Below are 23,107 nucleotides of genomic sequence, written 5' to 3'. Positions count from 1 at the left end.
AGAGGGAACTGCTTCAGCTTCTGCTGATTGGAGGACTTCCTCTCACAGGGAGCTAAATTTCTTTTTGTATAGAACCGATCTCTATGTGTCCAGCTGGAAATGAAAAAATAGTTTCATTCTAAAAATAAAATTGAAAAAAAGCATTTAAGGTGTTGCTGATGTTTGAAACGGAATGCAGCAATAGGCTTTCTTAGCAGATATTCTCTTTGTTTTTCCCATTGCACCGTATTACACACAGTCATACAGCCTCATAACTATGAAGTAAAATTATTTCCAAAGAAGTAATGAGTTTTCTATTGTAATGTAGCAGTTAGGGTTTGTGAAACAATGCTGCGCGTCCGCTGATTATAGGCAGCTCTATTTACATGGCCTAACAGGAAGATGGAAATGTAAAAATAGCAACAAAGAGCCAATGACATTATTAATAAAGCAGCTGTATACTGCATTGTTCTCCTGAAGAAAGTAGACACCATTTAAACAAAGTGCTCTACATAAATAATCAGTCCTAATTCATAAGTAACCACGGTTAGGAATTCACATTTAAAAATAGTTCACCTTATTAATGTTCAAAGAGGGCAGGGTGACTTTCTTTGTGACTGGGTGTGTTTAACTTGTGCACGGGCACCAAATCTGAAAAATAATGTACACAAATCATTGCTTTGGGAAGCCAGTATTTTTCTAGCCCAGGGAGCTTGAACTTTTTCAGAGGATGAAGGGAGAGAGGAAGATCAAGTATTATAAAGCTTCTTCCTAAGGAAAAGTCTGTATGCAGAAAAAGAGATAAGGGCAAGGTAGAAGAACAAAAAAATACCTCAAACTTTTTTCATTTATATGAAACAAAAGAACAAACCTTCCTACCGTTATGGTCCTGAAGAAACAATGATAGACTAATAAAAATAAGGACAATAAATAGCTATAATGGGGAAAACACAATGTTCAGGCAGACATATATGGTCATCTGTTTTCTAAGCTCAGAATTCACTTATGAGCTTTTTTTCCTGTTTAAATCATAATAAAAGAGACCAAGAAAAGGAGATTTCTGGCATTTAGAGATTACTGAAGCTAACAGTCTTTCATTCTAATTTTTCTGAGGAAGGGTTGTCATTTCCTCAGAATGCACTTCCTGATAGCACCAAAGACAAACACACACTCAGTGTATGCAACAAGCTAAGCCTGCACACTCACTTGTATGGGTGCTTTATATAGGAGACATAACGCCAGAGCACCAGGGCTGTACCATGGTCTTTAACAATGGAAGTATATCTCGACTACTTGCCTTTAAAGTCTGCAGCCTCTCTCAGAAAAACTCCTGTATCTTTGTGAACTAATGTTAAAAAACTAAATTTGCACAAACAAAAGGTAGTATGTTGAGCTTGGCATCCAAAAAATCCCAACTGAAAATCTGCTTTTGGAGGAAGGTGGGGGCAGACCCTATCCTGCAGTTATAAATGCACTGGTACTCCTGAAACCCTTTCTGTCTCAAGATGAGATTTTGCATCCGCAGAAATTCCCTGCCTTGTCTAATCTCAACTTCAAATCTCAAAACAGGAATTAAAAAACAACGTGACAGTACGGTGTCCCAGTTTTTGTGCTTAGGTTTGTTTTGAACCTTAAATTGTAGCAAGGAAACCCTGCAAGGCTGTTTTAACTTCTTCCATGTAAGTACTTGATGTTTGCTACTGATGTCAGCTCTCAAATCTGTAATATCTATAATTTCGTACAGAGATATTTTTAAATTAAAATCAGCATGGAGATGTTTTAAACTTGGAGTCAGGCGTCACACGGATTTGATGATAGAACTTGTGAGAAATCAGCTCCATGAATTATCCCCATGGCTCACATGAGCTGCGTTTTTCCTTCTGTACTGCTTGTATGGGACCAGGGCAATTTAAAAGACCTATTTGTGAACGTTATTCCTCAGAGAAATCAGCTACAGCTTCTACTCAGAGCTCCAAAATGCATTAATATTTGCATGTTAAATACAAGAACACTTAACCTTGTTGTTTTGCCTATTCTGATGACTTATAACAGGAGTTTTAGAAAGAAAAAATGATCAAAGCATGGCACTTATTTGCTAGTTTTAAAACTGAAGGTGTTTGGATCATCAAGTGTGCTGTTTCTTAAGAAGCACAAAAGGAACTTTTAGGAAACAGAGGAATATCAGTCCCTTCCAGTAGTGTGTGTTTCTTTGTGACTGTTTGGCTTTAGAACTTTGAAGTTCATACTCAAAAACATCACCAAGTGAAAATTCCCTCCTAGAGCACCTGAAAAAGCAAATCCTTTCGTGTTTGGATCTAATATACTCTTACATTTTTTCGTGTCTGCTGCTGAAGGGCAAAGCACGGCAGGAATTGCAGTGAACAATGCCTGGAGACGCGCGATGCCGTCAGCTGCAGCCCGTGGCATTGGCCCTAGCAGCACCGCTTCTCCCAGCACTGTCAGGAAGCTGCGCAGACTGTAAAAGGTGAATTTCACATCAGAGGCATTGGTGAACAATAGGAAGGTGTTTCTCATGGACGTGAAGGTGGTGCCATACAGGAAGAGGGAGCAGCGCCTTCCCTTTTATTCCCATCTATCATGATTGCTGGAGAGGAGGCCAGGCAGTCTCCTTGGCCGAGGTCAGGTTTAGAGATTAAGCACTGTGGAGGTCATTGCCTTCCCACTGTTTCACCGACTGCCCTTCTAAAGAAGTAAGTGCTTTTTAAGGCAGGCTGCTTGTCTGCAGTAAGGTTTTGCACCACCCCTCTTTATTTTTGCATTAAACCGTGCCACTGATGGAGCGGCTGATAGCACGAAGCAGTGCATTGCCGGTCAAATGCAACACCTCTGTGTGCCTGAGGAGAGAAGCTGACCTCCGGTCTTTCTCCTGACTGACCTGGGAAAGATCCATCATGCTGTCTCCTGCATAAAAATGTATTTTTGTCAAATAAAGGAGCATTGTCTTCAAAGACCTGGCTGCTTCTATAGATAAAATGATAGCTAGCAAGGATGTTACAAGTTAATTAATGCATGTGTAATGCATGGCAAAGTGCATTACCTATATAAACTCTGTGTGTGTCATTCCTCAGGCAAAACATAAGTGTTAAGGTGGGATTTACAGGCATTGGTAGGCAGCTGGTAAGCAGATGTGTGCTCCCAAATGCAGCCCACAAAAACCTTAAAGCCTTTAATGTGGAAAGTGCCCTGGGACATGGACCAATCTTTATGCTTTGTACACATTTTAATGACTTGTTAATGATCAACCAGAGTTCTGCTGAGAAGATAGATTTGGTAAAGGTATCTTTCAGGCCAGTTTTTTTGCTGGTGTGTGAGGTCATTCCTCATAGCCCTGCATTAGAAAAAACGTGTTGATGTGTTGTGTGGCTGTCTCATCCTAGTCTGCCAAAACTTCTGCAGCTTCCAGCACTCAGTTGCCAGGGTATCCTGCAGGGAAGTAAGGCCAATTAAACCAGCAGCGCATCATGGTGGTTGTAATGGATAGGATCATTGGGCTGTTTGATCTGCTAATCTGTCTCTAATAATCAGTAATATTGGAAACCTATGAGGGAGTGTGAGAAGGGGAGCTCACAGAGCAAGAGCCTTCCATGGTAGTTTACTGGCTTCTGACAAGTTGTGCATTTAGGAATTTCCAGAGCTGAGAGCTGTGTGTTGAATGTCATGTATACAGGTAATGGCCATGGGCTAGTCTGGCTTCTAGGAGTTTGTATGTTTTCTAAAACTCTCTTATTTCTGATTTCCATTGTATCCTGTGACAGTGAATTCCACAATTTGGCTATTTATCAGATTTTGTTTTTTTGTTACTGTTGGGTTGTGTTATTTTGCTTGTTTTCTGTTTTATTTGCAATACCACTTACTTCTGCTTGTTTTTTCAGCTTTCTGTCTGATAGTTTAGCTGGCTGCTTCTTCTGTTGTGAGGCCTAACCCACTCCTTGCTCCCTTTATGCCACCCAGCACTGCAGACTTCTGTCACATCCTCCTTCTGTCTCGAACAGAAAATCAGAAGTCATCTTTTTCCAGCTTTAAATTTCATTTCTTGCAGGAGCCATTCTTGGTGCCTTGCTTAAGCCTACTGAATTATTTTAGAAATGGGAGAGAGGGATGAACAGTGTCATCTGAAATCTGGGAAGAAAACTCTCTGACTTCAGTGTAGTGTTAGAAAGTGGTATTCCCTTATTCCTCACGATATGTACCAGGAGACAACAAATCAAGCACGCGCTCACAGAGTTCAAGTTCTACATTTAAACAGTTAAGACATACAAATATAATACATTGACATACATATTCTTTCTTTTGCAAGAACTCAATAATATATGCCAGTATCCTTCTGGGCATGCACAGTTGTATCTAAGGTAACCATACGACCAACTTCTTCCTCCCCTTTATTTCTCTATCAGCTTCATCACAGTGACATTTGGCTGGCCTTTTGCTGTTTTTCCCCAGTTTGGCAAATTTCCATTACTTCTTAGGCCATATGAGCAACTTTCTATCGTAGTGCACTCTAATTCAAAACAATATATGTGAAATCCAAGGAAGAAGTCCATGTACCAGCAAAGATAAAAGTAGTCTATTGTGACTCCAGTGCTCCTGTGAAGCAGAATCAATGAGAAAAATAAGGCTGTTCACACACCAAGCAGTTACAATGGAAAGTTTTAGAACAAGCACTCATTGATTCCTTTTGCTAAACTAGTATATTGGTCCTTAAACTTAAATACTGATCCCTACTGCTAAACCAGCCTGTATCAGCAGAACATTTCCAATGTGCAGGTACACTACTGATTTGTAAAGAACAGTGAGGTGTACTATTTGTTAGAGTTTTTGTTATTCTATTCCATTTCTAACAGTTTCTAATGCTTTCTTTTTTTTTTTTGCTTTTTTTTGATCACATGGAAAAAAATTATAACCCAAGCTCAATTTTTTGTTTTGTCTATTTATGAATATTCACTATCCTGCCTCCAATAATTTTTCCACAAAAAAAAAAATGTATTGGTAAATGTAGCAAACCCTTTTTTATTTGCACAAATTTGATGGTTATGGGATGGGATGTGTTTTCCAGAGAACATCTTCAGTTGTTTTCATTCACTCTTTCTTTTTGGTCTGCATGAGCGGCGCTAGCTCCAGTCTCACACATTCCTTGCATGTTTCTCAGATGAAGCAAGAGCTCGGTATTGTAGTATGCTGCTGGGATGGACAGGACAATTTCTTTACTCTGCCCCTCCTGAGTTCTTTTCCTCAGCTGTTGGTTGCAGTGAGCTGTAGCACCATATTGTAGAAGGTTCTTCATATATGAGTTGATGAGTTGCAGCAGAGTCAGTGATCTCATCTATGAATGTGAGAACAGGAGTGCCATGTGATTTATTCATCTGAGTTGGCATCTTAAATCAACATTAAATCGGGGTGTGCTGAGGTCCTATTGATTTTATGCCCAGTAAGTGCTGCAGCATAGCAACACCCATTCTGTTCAGAAAAGTGTTTCCAACTTGATGCTTTATGTGCCAGCCAGTGTGTGCTTCCCTCTCGCAGTTCTTCCCAGTGAGACTTTACAGTTTCTTGGGCACTCTTGCAAGGTGGCTCACCCTCATGCTGTAATGTCAATCCCATATCTTTATTTACACATGCTTTAGCTAAGTAAGTACATCTTCACCATGTGACTGATCTGGCTAATGAGCATCATATACTAATTATCAGAACTGGCTCTTCTCTACTGACTCAGGTGTGAGCAGGTCTGGCCCTTGTCCTGTAGATGAAGGTGGTTTGGGGCTCTTTCCTAGGGAATTGGAGCTACTGAGGGAAGACTTCCTTGCTGTTTGGAGCTGTGGGAAAGCCATTAGAGTTCTGTCTGTCTGTTCTTGAAGGTCTTTGAGTTCTCACTCCGAAATGACCATCCCATCCTCCCTATTGAATGAAATCTTCTCCAGTGAGCATGAGTTTAAACAATTTCAATCCTGGATCTACAGGTTTTCTGTGTGGTTTGTAGGAAGGTTTGGACTAAGCTCCTAAGTAAGAGTTCACTGTAGGGAAAACATACTTCTGGAGCATGTTTGGACACTTTCCACCTCCCATGATTTCCTTTCTAGTGAAAGCTGTCCTAAAAAACAACTCTGTGAGAGATTTCTACTTTCCAGTAATGGTGAGTGTTGCCAGCATTTCAAGCCCTCACTTTCACAAGGGGTGCTTGCTGTTGCTGCTATGGAGCCAAAAGTGTGACAGAAAATTTGAAGATTGCGTAAAAATAATATTAAAACTAATCTGACAGTTTTCAGAAATTTCTTTAGAAGGGACTCAATTTTCCACCTTTTTGTTATGAATAGAAACATTTTCAAACATAGGAGAGAGTTCCAATGCTAAGGCCGAGTTTGATGCTAAGAGCGGTACTTCATTAATCATAAAATACTCTCTGTGTGTGTCCATTATGACCACTTGGATGTTTCTGCAAGAACTGTGGCTTTCTGAATTCTGTTAGGAATGACAAGCCCTGAAAAACTCTCAACAGAAACACAGCAGCCTGTTTTCATTTGATGTACAACCTGTGAAACTATAGGAATTCAAAGGATTTTTGTCTATAGAAGCGCAGTTTATTGCACAGAGCTGTCACAAAAGAAGACAGCCTGGGTGGACTTCAGACCTTTCCTTCACTGAGGAGATCTCAGCAAAATAAATACTTCCAGTGCGATGTTATCAGTAACAAGAAGGGCAGTGACTGGCTGATGTCAACCTGATGTAGTGTTTCATGTTAAAAAAGTGCTTGCAACTGAAACAGAGACATAAGTCAGGCTAAGACAGTGTATTGCTTAGATTATTACAAAGTACAAGAATTAACATGGGCTTGACATTTCAAAGGTAGTTCAGCAAGGCTCTTGCATTTCTCTAAAATGTAGCCAAATATGAGTCACCTTTTCTTCTGACTGAACACAAAACAAGATTTGCCAGCATTAAGCTAAAGCGATTGTTGAGCTGTACTTTAGTCTGGACAGGAATTTCATTTATCTACTATTCGTATACTTTCACCATATTTTTTTCTTAGTCTTTCTTCCTTCATGGACTCTAAAATATGATTTTAAAATACAAGTGTTGTTTTTTTTTCTTTTTTTCTTTAAGTAAAACAAATAAATGAGCCCCATTTTGAGTAGTTTGTAGCTGAATTTACATTTGGTTTTGTTGTTGTGTGCATCATGGTCAGTATGGAATTAAACTATCAAAGTCATTCTCTCTAATTCATCAAAGTCATGCTCTCTAATTGACTGAAAGCTTTGTCATACTGTTCCATATGACTCAACCAAGCTCTTGGCTTTATTTGAGAGCACACTTCCAGGCTGCTGCGTTTGGGTACTGTATGCAAATGGCACCCTTAGTATTAGGGGGCACTGAGAGTAATTTCGGTGTCTTGCTCCATCTCTTCCCCACCACCATTCTTTATCTTTGGGCAGGTGATTCTTGGGCAGGGAAATCAATCGCCCGCTGCCAGTGGTCATCTGGAACGCATGAGGGATCATGAAACGTTTTTCTACAAAAGCAGTGGCTTTTCTCCCTCTAGTGGCAGTGGACAAAATTGATGGATATGGCTTCATGTATTGTGTGGGAGCTCAAAAGTCCCAATTAAAGAGATTATTTAAATGCAGTGCAAACACTTATTTCATGTAGTCTTAGCAAGAAGAAAAAAAATCATTCTGCATCCATCAAGTATAGGGCAAATAAATCTTCCTATTATGATAACTGACTGTCCTGGCTATATTTTACAGGAACAATAGGGAAGGAATACCCTTTTTTCTCCTTCTTTTTTTCTCTTTCATTATCTTTTCACCCTACCTCCCTTCTGGGACAGTTTGAGTCAGGGTATCCGATCCTTCATTTTGGTGTGCGAGAAGTGTTTGTGCTCTCCTTGCTTGCAGACTCCCTGGTTGGTTTTTTTTTTGCAGGCTGAGAGTAGCCTAGGGAAGAAAAGGCTGAGGGTGAGACATTCATAGGCTGCTGAGGTAGCTCCTAGATTGTGATTTAAGAGTGAAATAAAGATGTGCAGTAATATAGAATGGTTTCTCTTTGTTCTGGTAGTAAATCTGCTTTCTTAGGAAGGAGATGCAAGACGTCTTGCTTTCTGTTTGCTGGAGCCTGTCCATATTTAGGTGCCTTGAGTATGGAAGAAAACTGTTTCTGCAAATGCACATCTCTCCTTCTCCCGTCATTTCCATCTCAGCCAGTAGCAATGCTGCATAAATCCTACAATACTTAGGCATACAGCTAACCAAAATGGTCTTGGAAAGCATCTCTAGGATAAATACAGAAAGCTTCAGGCAAGCATGCCACATAGTTTTTACTTCATGAAATGAGACAGGCCTTGGGTTTTTCTCCCTGCCAGTTCTACCACAGTGAGCCTTCTTTTTTCTTTGAAAGGGATGCATATGCTGTTGTAACTGTGTTACTGTGTTAACCAGTCAGGATGAACACTGCAGATTTTGCAACATTAACATCACCAGAACAGTGTCACAGAAAACATCATGGGCTTTTAGAATATAGTTTGCAAGTACACATTCAGTTCTGCAGTTTTCAGGCTGCTTCTGAAAGCGAAACCGGATGCACAGATCGAAGCTCACTCTTATTTCTTACTTGCTTGCTTGTACCAGCAACATGAGACGAGATGCATCTCATCTGCTAGGCTACAAAGCCTCTGTTTTTCATATCTCTATGTGGTCTGATACTTCTGAAGTTCTTAGCACTGCAGATAAATTATGGCACTTATTTAAGAGTTTGAATATGCAATTAAGCATCTAATTTTAAACTTGCACGCTCAATAATATTGGACTTTGCTACAGAATTATTTCCTTTTTATGGTGTCTGCCAACTGCTGAAGTATGCATTAGTAGATTTGACATATTAATGCAGTAATGGAGATACCTGGGCAACTGGTAGCCAAATAATTACAAAAGAGATATCCAAGGTGAAATCATAGACTGCAATGAACAAGGGAAAACTGTTTGCCTTTATGATTTACTGATGAGTAAAATCCTTATCTCCTACCCAACCTGAAATATCAGACCCAGCTGCAGAAGCCCCGCTAGCCTCATAAGCCAGCAACCCCTGCCATCAGCTGCCACATGCATTGTTTTCTTCTTTCTTCTTGATGTTTGTTCTTCCTTTTCTCAAAGTCTTTTTGACAGCATCACAGTATGCTCCTATAACTCTAGATAAGCATATTCTGACCGGTCAGTAAATGAAACATTTAGCTATTAGCAATCCATTGTAGCATTATGAGATCTGGGCCTTTCCCAGTTGCTGAATGGAGGTCTCCTTGTCTTCTGGCCAGTCTGTAGCCATGAAGCTAGTTGTGTACACACTGAGTGGCTGTGAGCATTCTCAGGTACTGCAGCTGGTCTCTGCTTTACAGTGTTGCTTACCTGTCACTCATTTGCCACGTTCTGTGCACTAGGAGCTGATTTGGATGCCATTTGGATGTAGCCATAGCCCTTATTCCCAGCAGGGAGGCTCGTTACTAAATCAGCAGAAGTGGTATTCTCGGTTCCATCAGATGCACGAGTGTCATCCACTTTGTACTGATCTGTTGAACAGCAAACATGTAATGTAAGGGACAATCAAAACACTAGGAGACAGGCTTTTACACCACAGAAGCGATCTCACTATTTAACATGCTGAAAAGACAAGCTAATAATGAAAGACTTGTCTAGCTGTCTCTGTTCCTTTGACACCTAAGGTATTTTGTAGGTACTGTCGGCCAGCGTGAACTTTAAATCAATTTATTGCATGTGTTTACATCAGCAATAAAACTGTTTGCCATATCATTTAACTACACAGAGAGTGAATTGTTGACCATGAGCTGGTCTGACCTTTTCAGATCTAATCAAGAAATCTGAAATATTATTTCAGCCTGTCAGCTCCAGTAATATGCGGTAAGACTATCTGGATCTAACTGAAAATGTCAGGGGCACTCTAATATGCAACCCATCAAAGTTACGCTGCATATGAACCAAGAACTGGTAAAGAATATAAATCTGAGAAACCCATGGTGCATCTCAGTTGCTTAGACAGATTGGTCTGCCATTGACGCAGGCGAGCTACAAACACACATTAAAAGCAGTTCTTTGAGATACAAGCAAGATGTACAGCCGTTTCAATATTAAAGTATTCTTGAAAGACAGAGAGTAATCACAAGTTAGAGTTTTGCTGGAGGAAAGTTAACTGAGAATGCCACCACTGCTGTGGTCCACAGTCTGAATAGTTGCACTGTGCAGTTGTGTAGCTTTAGTGGTCTCGTGTAACTTTGGAATTTTCTTTTTTAATAACTTGCTGCTTGCAAAGTTTTTACCATTTTCAGAAATAATCGTTGCCTATGCTGAGGTGTTCTGACCAATCTCATTTGTGATGAAGTTAGTTATCTGCTATACTGCTCTACTGAAGTTATCTGGCTGTTTTTAAAGCTCACTCAGAACCCACACTGTTGTTCTTAGGTGTTTAATGACGTTACATTTCTCTGTTTTCTTTGTCTCCCAAGTTTCCGTTGATGGTGTTGTACCGGCAACTCAGAGAGAGGATAAATCTGTCTTTAATAGCTGTTTATTAAGCATGAGACCAATTATTCATTGATATAATTTATGGATAATGAATTTAAATTTGGGTTAATGAGCATGGGCACAACAGGAAGCATCTTTGTATTGCAAGAAAAGGGCATTTTGTGAGCTAAATGGCCTATCAAGATTGTATAATCTGAAAGCAGTTGCTGCACTAAAATTGAGTTGGTTTTTAATCTAATCATGTATAGTTTGTGTAATTTAAGGCATTATTAACCGAATTGCTGCTATTAGTGAAATGTGGTTGGAATGGAACTAGAATTAGAGTGAACTGTCAGAAGCATTGCTGAGCCGGTAACTTTGTATTTTAGACTATCCTGTTAATGCCAGCAGAACTGTTCTTGTGAGGCAATGCTGCCCTCACCTGGTATCTGGAATGAACTGGGAATTGTTAGCCCAGCCCAAGCCAGCTGTAGTGCATCAAATCTATCAGGTCTCCCCTGAGCCTCCTCTTCTCCAGACTGAACAATCCCAGTTCTCTCAGTCACTCCCCATAAAATTTGTGCTCCAGATATTGCTAAGCTGGAAAAAAATGGTGAAAGAAATTAAAATTCTTAAAATACCATTTTGTGGGTTTTTTTTCTATAAAAAAGACAAAAAGATTGTACAGTTTTGTGGTTCTTTTAGGAGTACATGGTGTAGAAGTGGATGAAAATAGGAATATTATGTGGGAATATACTGTGAATGCCCAAGACAACAAACTGAAGGCTGATTTTTGTTTGTCTGGCAGTTTGGAAGATGAACTGAAGACAAAGTAAATAGGTGTCAGCTGCTAAAAGTTAGCAGGACAGGTTGTAGTAAACTCTTGTTTAACGGGATAGTTTTATCTCGTATGTAATGTTTAGAAATGTATCGTTATGAATACATGCAGAATTCTGCAATTGCAGAGTAAATGGTACCATGGCCAACAAGTTACGTGGGAATGGGGCCAGCGCTGATGCAGATGGAGCTATGGCAGAACTGCCCTCCCAAGGGCTACAAGGATATCACTTTGGCTCAGGAAGGCTCTCCACAACAGGTTCCTGAAAGCCTGGGAGACAGACCACGGAAATGCTACTGCCGTGTCATCTATTCTTATGTACTTTTTCAGGCATCTGTCACTAACCACTGCCAGAGACAAGATATTGACATGGAAGGTTTCCTAGTCTGTTTTGCTCTGGATGTTGTCTGTTTAATAAGTGCTGTTTTCTTCAATTTTGTCTTCCTCTCACTTATCTCTGCTAGGCAATTTCACCGTAGTCCAGATAGCGAAAAGAGGTGAGCCTTATTTCAAACAAAAGGATTTTAGTTCCCAAGACAGATTGCAGTAAAATGCTTTTAAATATATAAATATATGAAAGGTTTAAAATAAAAAATTATTTAATATTTCATAATCTCTGGAGACCTTGTAAAACACACAGCTTTTCTCCCCTTGGCAAATCTCTTTGTCATCCATTTGGCTTCTGATTTGTTTGCATCTCCCTTAATGCACTGGAGATCAGCTAACCCTAGAGGAAGCAGAAGATTGCATGTTAAAATCCCCGGCTGATGTATTTTGTTTGAGTCAGACGTGAACAGATTGCCAGGTTCAGGATCAAGAGGAAAGGTTCTTTTCCCTGTACTGATGGATTAGGATTTCTGCTTCTTATGGCCGATCACTTTGGAAATGCTTCAAGAACTGTGGCATACAATAATATACCCAACCTGGTCCAGCAGAGCATTACAGGTGGCTGTTGATACTGTACTGCTCCCTCTATTATAAGGTTCTGAGACTTGTTTTACATCTGTAGTGCTTGACACTCCACACAGTTTCTGTTTTATGGACCATTTTGACCTAGACCCCAAGTGCTTGGTTACCCATGATTGTAGCAGGTGGGACCTGAAGGTCCCAGCAGTCCTTCATAGGCTTCTTGCTGACTGCAGAGTAATGCATGTAAGCTAGCAGGCTAGAATTCAAACACAGTTATCTATGATGTTTTCTCTGTTTTTTAAATATTATTTAAAATGAGCAATACTTTTGAGATCTAGCTGTAAAACCACCACAGGTATGGTCTCATAATAGAGAAAGGTGGGCTAAGTCAAAACTGAGATGCATCGTTTCTGCCCTTCTTTTTGCAACCTCCTGGTGCAGCAAAACCAGTTTTATTTGTTCTTCCTTTTTGTTAGATTACTGTTGTATGTAGTTAGATCAGTACAGCACCCCAGCTCGGCTCATGAGATGACTATGTGGTTGGCAGTGGTGGTGTTCTTTGACCTAGCACAAATATAAGAAGTCTAAGACTGTGTAACTGATTTCTTTCTTCTCCATAATTTTGCAGATATTAGGGCTGCTGGTGTGGACTCTGATCGCTGGAACAGAATACTTCCTATATCCAGCCTTTGGCTGGGTGATGTTTGTAGCTGTGTTTTACTGGGTCCTCACTGTCTTCTTTCTGATCATCTACATGACCATGACCTACACCAGGATCCCCCAGGTGCCATGGACCACAGTGGTAAATACATCTGCTCATTGTTGTTTTGGATTTGCTGGGTTGTGAAGAGAATAAAATACTGCATATTATCCTACATATCCTACAGCTGCAGTTACCCAATCGTACTGGTGCTTTTTGCAGTTGTTTCCCCTAATTTCTGTCTCTGCATCCCTGCAGTGTTTAACCTTCATTCTACTCAGACAGTACTACCCTTTTAAAGTACTTTTCTTGTGATGTTTCACTGTTCTGTTCATCGATCGATTTAGTGACTTGATTTTTAATAATGTGTGTGACTCATATTTATGCACAGTGGCCCATTTTTCACCCTTTAGTGATTACATCCCACAAAGAATGAATCTGTCACTGCGTTTGAGCTAACAGACTCAGTTGTATGGCTTAAACAGTGGGAATCCCTACAGGAATCAACACCATGAGTTGGAAATGGTACCACGGATCTTAAAGCTTCTTAAAGCACGGATCTTAAGTCTTCCTCTGCTAAGTGAAAATAAAATGTTGCTTAGAGAGGAAGCAGCAGTCTCACTAGCCATATACAGCTAGAGTGAAAATGGTGCTGTAAATTATTAGTGTTATATGTATGTAAAATACCTGCCACATAACCCTTTGCTTTTAGCTCAAGACTATATGAAAATTAGGTGAACAACTAATGTAATTGGAGAAAAAATTCACAGGTATTTGAAATTCAGGTCTAAGTTTTGTTATTTAAAGAAATCCTGCTAGTTACACAAATGAGTGTTATATATTTGTGTGATTTTCATAACATGCTGATTTTCAAGAGAATAGATTCTAAATGTCATTGTCACATAAGCCAACTGGCTATTTGTAACCCATACAGCAAATAACATAAATTTGGTTTTGCATTTGTTTGATACAGTGAAATACTGCTTTTCTCTCTTTTTCTACTAGATAAGGGCTATTAGTGAGAATTCTGCTGTTTTTATGATAAAATATATTTGACTTCTATGCTGCAAACAGTGTATGTGACTAAAATTGAGTACACTTTTCACCTTCCCTTTTGTTGCTGTAATAAATAGCTAGCTATAGCAATTACTAATAACAGCAACAAGGATTATGCTCAGATAGCTTCTCTGTTTTCAAGTTTCACGACCAGCAATTACCTTGAAGGCTATAACAACGCTATAGAAATGTTGGATTATTTCAATTACAGCAGTAATGTGTCTGGGTATGGTTAGAAGTGTGCGTTGTTTTTTTTTTCTTCCCGATTCCATTAAGTGTAAGTAAAGTACATTCAAAAGGAAAAACATCTTTGTATCCATTTTGTTACAATTTTAGTTATTACCCTTCTTTTATCAGTTCAACACTATTACCAGGCAACAGCTGCAAGTAAATGAGTTGCCCCTGATCTGTGTGGCAGACAAGCTGCAGTTCTTGATTAATTTCTGCTTGAAACTGAGTATATTTCTTGCTCTGAGTTCCAAATGTATGGTAGATAAGATCACCCAAATGTAGGTCCAAAAAGTACTGTAGGTCCAAAAGGTACTCTCCCTCTGTGGTACAAGATAATTTGAAGAGAAAATGCAAAACAAACTAAAGACGCTTGGATTTCAGCTTCTTTTGCCCTGAGGTATTGAAAGAGCTATTGGGAGCAGCCTGTGAATTGAACCTCTGCCACTCCTGGCTGGCCAACGTGTTCAGAAAGATGTTTTTAATGTTTTCATTGAGGAGGTGTATAATCAATAGATATCAAGATGTTACAATCACAATATAATCAAGAGAGTTAGGCAAAGTGGACAATGATAACAAAAGAGAATAAATGGAAAGCTTACCCTTATGCTGGGCTCACCTACAAAACACCAGCAGAGGCAATCTCCAGAAGAGATCCTTCCCCACTGGTAGCCAGCTCTTAAATAGGTCTAGGAGGGATGCAGCCTGGCTCCACCCCTTCCTGCAGCACAGGTAAATTGCTGTGCTCCTCTGGCTGACTCAGTGCTCACCTCAGGTGATCAATCAGAGGTTCAGGCTGTGACTCAGCAGTTCCCATGCAGGAGGGCGTGACACACACCTCTTGAATGTCACACCTTTTCAGAGAGTTTACAGCCACCTTCTCCCCATTCCCCAAAGTATTGGTCTTTGCTAATTATTGTTCTTCCTCCTTAGGCAACAGTTAGCTAAAACTGTGCCTGTTGTATGCAGTATCCAAAGTTACATCTGGACTTCCCTGCCACAAACCGGGTTTTTGCAGGTTAAGCACGTTACCAAATTGCTTAAGATGCAGTTACTTTACTGCAAATTAACCCAAAGGATGTGCTTCAGAAGTGACTCTGCTTAACAGGGCCAGTTCTTTGCTAAAACAATCAATGGAAGCTTTTAAAATTGGGTAGATCTGAATTTAAGAAGCAGATGGTAATTTAGCATGAACCATTTGGTTTGAGTAATATATTGGCAGTAAACGGCCCAATCAGCTTGCATTGCATTCCATCTTCCCTAGCAGTGTTATTTCCCAAAGCAGCACTTCTAAAAAATTATGTGCTTTTTTTTCTACATGACAAGATATTGCAGGGATTTGTAGCTTTCCAAGGTAATTGAGTCTTTTTGGAACGGGAAATTTAAAAATAACAACAACAAATATTCTAGGCAATCAAGTTTGAAGTTGGAAAATCAGTGCACTGCAGAAGTTGTGCTTTCCACTTTTTGGCACCCTATCCTAAAATTGACTGTTTGATATTTTATTACTGTAATACCTAGATAGAAGAGGTGATTTGTACAAGGAGATACTATATTTTATTAGATGAGCTGCTACAGGCGAGATAAAAGCCACTCACAAGTGTGTGAATAAAACCTCAAGTCCCCTGTGCTGGGCTTCAGCTGAGTGCTGAGGCACTGCCCTGTGTTCTCTGCAGAAATGCAGGTAGGTGGGTCTTTTCCAAATGTCCTGAAGCTGCAAGGACTTAAAACCACAGGAGAATGTGAATTCTCTGCAGCTTGCATGAATTTGGTCAGACCTCTCATAAACTGAGTGGATAACAGATGACAGCACAGCATGCTGCTCTCTGGAAGGGCTCGTAGCTGAGAAAGCAAGTTTCTGGGGAATGGCTTCCCTTCAGGAAGGTTTGAACCCTGTCTGTCATTAGAATGTGGGGCAGTGAGCCAGGCTCCACCGAGTCGGAATTGAGGTCTTTCTGAAGCAAAGGAGAAGGAGGTGAGGAGCTCCCACACCAATCACTCCAATGTGCTGACCTGTGTTTTGGTGCACTGAGGGAGTTGGTGAGACAGACACGGGTGCCTTCTGAATTTCTCTCCTTTTTTTTAGATCGTGACAGAGTTCATGATTGGTGAATTCAGTCATGAACAATTGAGGTACATCCCCAGCATCTACTGGGTCACACCATGGAAATGAATAAGTTGGAGCTGCACCACTCTGCATCATTTAGAGACAACTGGGACAAAAGAGTTAAGGCTTATGATATGTGTGTGATGCTGTGAGGTGCAAACATAGAGCCAGAAGCTGAACGGAGGGGACCATGTACAACACTAGGGCTTTGTCTAAATTCAGTTACTAATTCCAATAAGCAATGAGTAATTAATGTCAAAGTATTCAAGTTACTTACTTAAAGAAAAATAAACGCATACCTTTTTGTTTGCCTTTTCTCAGATGTTCGCCCTCCTGTTGTCTCTGACATGCAAAACCAGAATAAACTGTCCTTGATTATTCTCTGTAGTTTTATGTAAGATGAAGGTCATCTGCTTTGCTTCATTCATAGTAATGAGCATAGATTCCCTGAGACATTCACTCTTTTCCTGGGAAGAAAAAATGCAGTGTCTGCCACAGATGGGTCTTTCAATGACCCAGGTAGTCCTTTCAGAGTGTTCTCCTCCTTCGTTTTATGTTGTGGTTTGTTTGCTTTTTCTTCTCTCAGAAACAGGCAGAAGGGAAAATTACTGAATGGTGAAAGAATACTCACCAAAAAAATTGTACCCACTTTATTTCCTTCAAAAGTGAAGACAAAGTTGTGGAAGTTCCATAAATATTGCAGATGGGGGGTTGGGTTTTGTTTGTTTGTTTGTCTTTCATGTAGTCTCATATTCTTTCTGCCTAATATTTAGCTTGCGATAAGCAATCTGTGTACCTGTTTTCAATTTTGGAAAATCAGAGTACCTGGCTTTAAATTAAACTTTTCAGTATTTAGTTTGATGGAACGAGCAATTGGTCCAAAATGTGCTCTAACGTTCATGAATATTAAGAATAAGCAATTAAATTCTAATCTTACAGAGAGGAAGTTAAAAGAGGGTAAAATCATCGAGAATCACATTTTGTGCGTACATTGGATGCGCACATTGTGTTTCAGAGGAGATTTTTGTAATGTTGGAACAGAAAATGGTAACAACTGTTTTTGCATATGAATTGCTAATTTGATTTTCTTTTTCAACAGGGTCTGTGTTTTAATGGGAGTGCCTTCATTTTGTACCTCATTGCCGCCATTGTAGATGCATCTTCAGTCACCAAAGAACTGGACAGTCACAATTACAACAGTTGGGCAGCTTCTTCAGTGAGTTCATTTTTTGTTTCAGTCACAGTTGTATGTTTAACAAAGTGATACCAAACAGCGCCTGCCTGGATGTGAGGGTTGAAATGCACACATTCTGGATTTCAAAAAGCTGCAGATTGCAGTAGAGACTCACACAAAATCTACTGATAACTGTAATTTAGTTTGTAGGTTTTGAAGGCAACTAGGAATTCAACCAGGAGATGACAGTCACAGCTGCAAAAGCTGTAATGGTTTTAAGATCAGACTGTTTTCCCCCTCCCTGCCTCCATTCATTACTAGCTTTCTAGCAGAAGTTACGGCCTCTACCTCAGAGTGAACAAATTGGGTGAACACAAAGTTACTTCAGTGCACTCAGTGCACTTCAGTTACTTCAGTACACAATTTCCAAAGCAGCTTAAACTAACCCAGCTGACTTTGCACTGATGTGGTTAAAGTGCATTTAATTTCTGTTGGCTGAGCCATGCACAGAGCACTGTGGGAAGGCCTTGAAATGGTGCCACCATTTCTACAGTGACTTCCAAGCTCACCTTTTGATAATCTTGGGCAACACTTGAAAAATCATGTAACTTCCAACTGTTTTTGACATTACTGACTTTCTACTTAGATTTGGAAGTCCAAGGCATTCAAAGTGGGTAAAAAAAAACATTTTTTTTTTAATTTTATAAGGACCAGATTAGGTGAAGGTATTCTCTAGCTAAGTTAAAGGAGTTGCAGAAGAACTTTGCTCATTTTGGTAACAGCAGTCAAATTCAATTGTATTGGAGTAACTCTGAATTACAGCTACTTTGCTGATGGTTAATGCATCTGCAGTTGTCCTTTCTGGACTATTCACAAATTCTATCTTCTGCCTGAAGCTTATTTTACACAGAGATGAACACAGAGACCTGAACACCTGCTCTGTTTTTATCTTGGGAATGATGTAACTATGTCCCTGTCACTTCAGTGGTGTTCAGGATCTTCACCTCTTGGCAGTTTGTAATTATTGATCTGCTTCTCAGCCAGTGGTGTTGACAGGAGCTCACTTGCTGCTCGATAATCTTCCATGCTGACTCATGCTTTATGCAAAATGCACCAATGCTCATGGGATATTTGGAATCTCTTCTAATACCCCCTAATAATGTTCATCTAATGCACTGTCTAAATAAACTATTAAATGTAGTTTAATAGTGCTCTCTGTACACATTAAGTGTTTCATGGACATATGTTTGTGAGAGTTTAGCAAATCATCCATCTCCGATATCTTTTCTCTACTGGGAAGATTTTGGATGGAGGTTTTAGTTTCTAAGAAATAACATTCTTTTGGTAAGGAGAATGTTAGAATTTTCTATTGTTACCAGGTTTTATATCATCATCTACAAATTTTTGTGCCACGGATTGAATTTACATGAGATAAGGCTCACCCAAAATCTTTGGAAGGCTCAGTTTACTGCCTTGTGTATATGCCTGGTAGTGCCTTGCTCTCAGAACTGCAGTGCCTACCTGGGCCAGTGAGAGAAGCGAGAAGTGTTACTAGAATCATAAAATATATTTAGGCTGGAAGGGACCTCTGGAGATCATCTGGTCCAACCTCTCCTCCCCCAGCACAGGGTTAGCTTGCACCAGGTTGCTCAGGGCCTTGTCTGTTTGAGTTTTGAGCATTTCTGAGGATGGATTTTCCAAAATGCCTCAAGGCCACATTGCCATATTTGATTTCTCTCACAGTGATTTTTTTTTTCTTTGCTAATATCTAATTGAAATTTCCCTTACTGTAACTTGTTTTTGTTCCCTCTTGTCCCTACCACTGCCAAACTCCAAGAAAAGTAGTGTTTGCCCTGTTTGCAATGTCAGCTTTATTTCGTTCAGTTACCAGCACAAAACATTCTGGTCTTATCATAAGCTATTTTGAACAACATGCAGTGATTAGCAGGAACTTAACCACTGGCATTGAATTGGACTTTATCAGTATAACTGAAATAGTTCACAGCTGTTCTTTTGCTTCTGGCTGCATATGCAGTAAGGAATTCAAACACCACTGATATTCTGTAGTTCCTAAAAATCTTCAAATATAAAATAAATCTAGCCTGCTATAGAAGACTTCTTCTGCAGTCACTTTCTGATAACGTAGTGATATCTTAATGAGGTTGCTGCCACTCTCTGCACTGAGAAATAAATTCATTAATAGAGGACTACTGGAATTACTATCATTTGAGAATATGCCTGGGCCTGAATTTTGAATTTAGGTTTGCTCTAAATGACCTCTCTGGATGCGCAGTGTGCCACACTGAGGCACAGGTGGCCTTCAGGCAGCTCCTGGAATGCAGCAGCAGCTGCAATGTGGGGGCATTAGTTTGAGCTCACAGTGTTGCTTGGTCTTTACAAACAACTGAAGTTAAAAGCTGCAAGTATAGGGTTGGTGGGCATCCAGTCTGTAGGATCCCTTCTGAGGCAATATGATGTGGAGATAAGTGTTGAAATAGTCTATATTTTAGCTGCTTCTAGGCCCATATTCCTACACAAAGTTTATTTAAACGAGGTTGACTGCAATGGCAACCCAAGTACAAGAAGGCCAGAGACCACTATTTTAGCAATTCTGCTGCTTTTATCCAAATACCATCATTAATTTTTCAAATGAATGAGAACGCTCTCAAATATTTTTCTGACATTCATTTTTACTCTTCTCTCCACAGTTCTTTGCCTTTGTGGTTACCTCCTGCTATGCTGGAAATACATATTTTAGCTTTATATCGTGGCGATCAAGAACTTTGCAGTAAAAATTGTGTTAAAATGAATTCTGTAGAATAAAACGTCTTGAGGATTATACTCTTCTTGATGGAAGCTTGGAACAAGAATTAGATCTTCTGGAACATTTCTGTTGTAATTGAAGAAATATATTTAAACTTAGATTAAAATGAATATTTATAATATAATATCATATTTAGTGACATCTAACACTGACTTTGTACTGTATAATAAAATTTCATACTGCTTCTTTTAAAATTAACACGGTATTTTTCTAGACATTGTATAGATGTTATAACTAAACCTTTAATAAACTTCACTCAGATTATGTGCCAGTTTTGTAAATTTAACTTTTTAAATGTCACCTGTGTACTTTTGATAACGAATGCTACAAATCAAAAGTAAGATTGATATTATATGTATACAAAGTGACCTGGTGAAAAAGAAAAATACCAAAAAGCTTTAAAGAGAAATAAATAATTGAGCCAGTTTTGAATGTTTTGTAAGCAGGGAGCAGCAGTTTGCTTATTTTGTCTGTTTTTCAGAGGCAGATATGTGCTATTAAGAATTGTGATGGTTGTGTCAGTTTACATATTCCAGTAGCCTATTTTAATCATGAGTTTGGTTTTGAAGCCTATTAACAACATAGACTTACAGCTTGCTGAAGAAGTTGTATGTATGAAGCACATTATCTTAACAGGTTTCTCAAATCTAGCAGATTCCAAGGCACAATTCTAGACAACAGACCTTTAATGCTCAATGTTTAACATACAGAAAATATCATAAAATATGTACTAAAGGTAATAATTCTTGCTTCTCTGAGGACTGAGGCTAGTTTGTTAGTTTGTAGTACTGAAAATGTAGGCCTCAAAATGCTATCAAATGACATGAAGATTAAATCCATAGAAGAAATGTCAAGACCCTAGTAGTAGAAACAAAGGATTTCCTCACTCATTCCATTTTTACTAGCCTCATTTGTGAGTTGTTAGTTTAACAAATCAAGTTTTTAATTTGACTCATATTTAAATATCTTTGAGTTATGCAGAAGTGTGATGGAAGGTTATGACTTCCAAGACAAATACCTTTGCAAATGACTTTCAAATACAAATTACCTAAGGAATCTCTTCCAGGAATTATGTAAAGAGCAAGACTGTGATTATTTTGTGATTATTTAAAGTTTTCTGCTAGTAAAAAAGACTGCTGGTAAACCCCTTATTCTTGCACTAAGGGGATTTGGGCTTTTCCAGTCTTCAAAAACTTTGTTGCACTATATATTTGGTAGTAGAGAAATCTCACTGCTTGAAAATCTTCTTTGTTTTTCCCTGTGAATAAATGGGGTGTGCTTCCTTATGTGCACACCCTGCAGCTAGGAAGATTTATCAGCAGCCAGCTAATTCTGTTCCCAATCTCCTGGTTTTGTTCTTGATTATCTGTCAGAGTCACAGAATTTCAATACAAGGGAAGCCAAGATATTATTTAAATACCTATATTTGTCTGCAAATTGCATCTGGCCTGCATAACAAAGGTCAAGCTGTCTCCTGCTTACTAATATCATCCAGTTCTGAGAATGAAGAAGGGCTACCAACTATGCATTTTATCTACACAGACAAAATGTGTCATTAAAGTTCCATATGCTCTTTTCCATTGCTGGAAAAGAATCAAAGGCCGAAAAATGATACAAATGTCAACTGAGTAAATGTGACAAGGAACAGCCAAAATTAAAATCTCATGAGTGATTTTCCATCTGTGAAAATGCTTGAGAAGTAAGAAAAATTCTTTCTTGAATGATATTTGATGTACATATCTAAGTTCAAAGAACATGGCTGTGTTTGCATAAATGTTTCATGATAACTGTGATGGGCTGGTCTAACATCATAGCCCAAACAACACTTGTGGATAGAGGTACAAAGACAGAGATGAGCTTAGAGAGAGTAATACATTTTATCCATTATACCTAAAACTACTGTGTAAATTGTGTGTTAGAAAACAGCCACTACGTGTTAGAGTAAACCCAAGAATGAAAGACAAAAACATACAGTTGTAGGTTAGGGAATGCTTTTGGCAAAATACGTCCTCTCAGCATCTTCAGCCCTAATTCTCAAGGGAAGATGTGCAGAATGTCTCCCAAAGACAAGTCTGGGAATTAAATTTGTAATTCTGCTGGATTTTTGAAAGTACTAGGTGGGAATTTGTTTTATCTTTGGCTTTCTTTGTTTCACAAATCATAACTTAATCTGCTTTGTTCTTAAGAAGGATAGCCATCTTACTTTGTATGCTATTTCTCATCTTATTTCTCATCTCTTCTGCAGCTACCAACTGTTTTTCAAGCAATCTGAATATCTAGTTAAAGTTGGAGGGATCAGTAAGGCTGAGAATTACTTCTGAAGGTTGCTGCTTCTATTTCAGGCCTAATGAAAGGTAAAAGCTTCCAAAAGGTTATCTGATTGTTCCAGGTGCATTAGTCTTAAATACTGACTTGCCAACTATGATCCATGTTTTCGTATGTTCTCATATTGATAAAGAAGATAACGTAGCAGTAGTTTATCATAAAGCAGTATTTGGAAGATTTTTGGCTGTAGACATTTCTTTGTGTTCATAAGATAGGAAGAAGCTTTTTTTGAAAGTACATCTGGGAACCGATGAAATCATTAGCAAAATTCTTAACACAGAGATACTGAGAAGAATTGAGAAAAAAAAAAACCATCAGAGAACTTGCAAAATAAAATTATTTGTCATTGTAAATAATGTGTTCCACACAAACGGTATCTCTAAAAGATCTGAGGCACTCACATAGACATGTGAGGTGCTAGAGAGCAAGGATATTTGCTGTTAACTTTTG

The 23,107-nt window shown here is 39.0% G+C and overlaps 1 protein-coding gene across 1 annotated transcript in view; it reads left to right on the top strand.

Annotated features, from left to right (window-relative positions):
- The window catches only part of LOC122189874 (CKLF-like MARVEL transmembrane domain-containing protein 8), a 36,485-nt gene extending 15,503 nt beyond the window's left edge, over positions 1–20,982 (top strand). Inside the window, exons 2-4 of the mRNA XM_042889352.1 lie at positions 12,872–13,045; positions 17,434–17,550; positions 20,217–20,982. Coding sequence (XP_042745286.1) covers positions 12,872–13,045; positions 17,434–17,550; positions 20,217–20,300 — 375 coding nt within the window. The 3' untranslated portion in view covers positions 20,301–20,982. The remainder of the gene's footprint in view (positions 1–12,871; positions 13,046–17,433; positions 17,551–20,216) is intronic.
- Positions 20,983–23,107: the final 2,125 nt, after the last annotated feature.

Source organism: Lagopus leucura, unplaced genomic scaffold (assembly GCF_019238085.1).
Source record: "Lagopus leucura isolate 7727_CA_CO unplaced genomic scaffold, USGS_WTPT01 Super-Scaffold_100157, whole genome shotgun sequence".
Taxonomy (NCBI): Eukaryota; Metazoa; Chordata; class Aves; order Galliformes; family Phasianidae; genus Lagopus; species Lagopus leucura.
Note: the sequence above shows the minus strand (reverse complement) of the source record. Positions and strands in the feature narration are given on the sequence as shown.